Consider the following 1187-nt stretch of genomic DNA (forward strand, 5'->3'; position numbering starts at 1 on the left):
ACTCTGTATTATAGACATATGTATAAATTTCATATATTTGCATATGTCTCCCAAAGGGTTTCTTAAGGCCAGAAGCCCTGATTCATTCACTCTTGGAACCTACACTGGTTACTGGCACACAGTAGGTTCTCGAAAACTACTGAAAGAATAATGACAGTAAAATATCCAACATACAAGGAGTTTCAAGTGTGTGGTGACATAAAACAGTGCAGGAAAAAGAACATTTAAATTAATAAATATAGCACTTTTTCAGACATAACGCTGCCTCCAAGTGATATATAATTGACCCAGATGAAGACAAAACATTGGCTTTTTTTGTGGAGACTCAGGAATGTGGATGCCTGCCTAGTATTGAGATATTTTCATTAGTCATTGCTACCTCCATATTTTCAACTTGGCAATGGCCTTTAGTATCAGCTTCACTTTCCAACTATTCTTATTCACATAATGCCACCTCTTATTTAAATATGAGAACTCAGACTCACAGTTATGAATAAATCTTACAATTACCTGAATGAGGTGGTGCTCAGGTGTATACAGGTGGTTGAAAAGGGCATGGTATAGAACCTGGGCCCTGTTATACTGGAGCAAATCAGCAGCTGGCTGCAATCAGACAAATTACCCAATTAAAAGAAGTTTTTCAAGGTTGGCAAAACGTCGATAATTTTTGAAATTGGATTATGTGTGCATGGATTAGGTTCATGATACCACTCTCTACTCCTGTGGATGTTTTAAAGCTGCATAATCACAGTTAACATAAAAAAGTGTAGTAATACACAGTTACAAAAAAAAAAAAAAGAGTAATAGCTTGCGCGTATGGGCATAATCCCTTTGTTTGACTTTTTTGTTCCTTGAAAGTCAACTGTTAATAACCGAAGGTCTGGTTATTCAGTTTGACGATGACCCATGTCTTATGTCCATGATAATGGCCCATGTTTCTTATATATATACTACCTACGAGATACAACCTCTACTAGGTTGACAGAAGAAAAATATAGAGAAAAGATACAAATAAGTGAATTTAGTCACATAACAGCATTAATAAATAATGTAAACATAGGCAACAATAAAATAGTGGTATCATGAATGAAAACCAGCCATGACTCAGTCTGTCTGATCAATACAGATGGCAGAGTGGAGGCTGCTTACCACATTAAGCACAATGTGATGGAGGCAGTCTACACCCA

At 36.4% G+C, this 1187-nt stretch overlaps 2 protein-coding genes across 2 annotated transcripts in view; one reads left to right on the forward strand and one right to left on the reverse strand.

Annotated features, from left to right (window-relative positions):
* Positions 1-1187, forward strand: part of MAK16 (MAK16 homolog) — a 23742-nt gene that overhangs the window by 16143 nt on the left and 6412 nt on the right. The gene's annotated exons all lie outside the window — the stretch shown is intronic.
* The window catches only part of TTI2 (TELO2 interacting protein 2), a 9351-nt gene that overhangs the window by 4701 nt on the left and 3463 nt on the right, over positions 1-1187 (reverse strand). The window contains exons 3-4 of the mRNA XM_011373293.2: positions 1150-1185; positions 380-603 (exon numbers count right to left, since the gene is read on the reverse strand). Of these exons, the coding sequence (XP_011371595.2) occupies positions 380-603; positions 1150-1185 (260 nt within the window). The remainder of the gene's footprint in view (positions 1-379; positions 604-1149; positions 1186-1187) is intronic.

Source organism: Pteropus vampyrus, unplaced genomic scaffold, assembly GCF_000151845.1.
Source record: "Pteropus vampyrus isolate Shadow unplaced genomic scaffold, Pvam_2.0 Scaffold8, whole genome shotgun sequence".
NCBI lineage: Eukaryota > Metazoa > Chordata > Mammalia > Chiroptera > Pteropodidae > Pteropus > Pteropus vampyrus.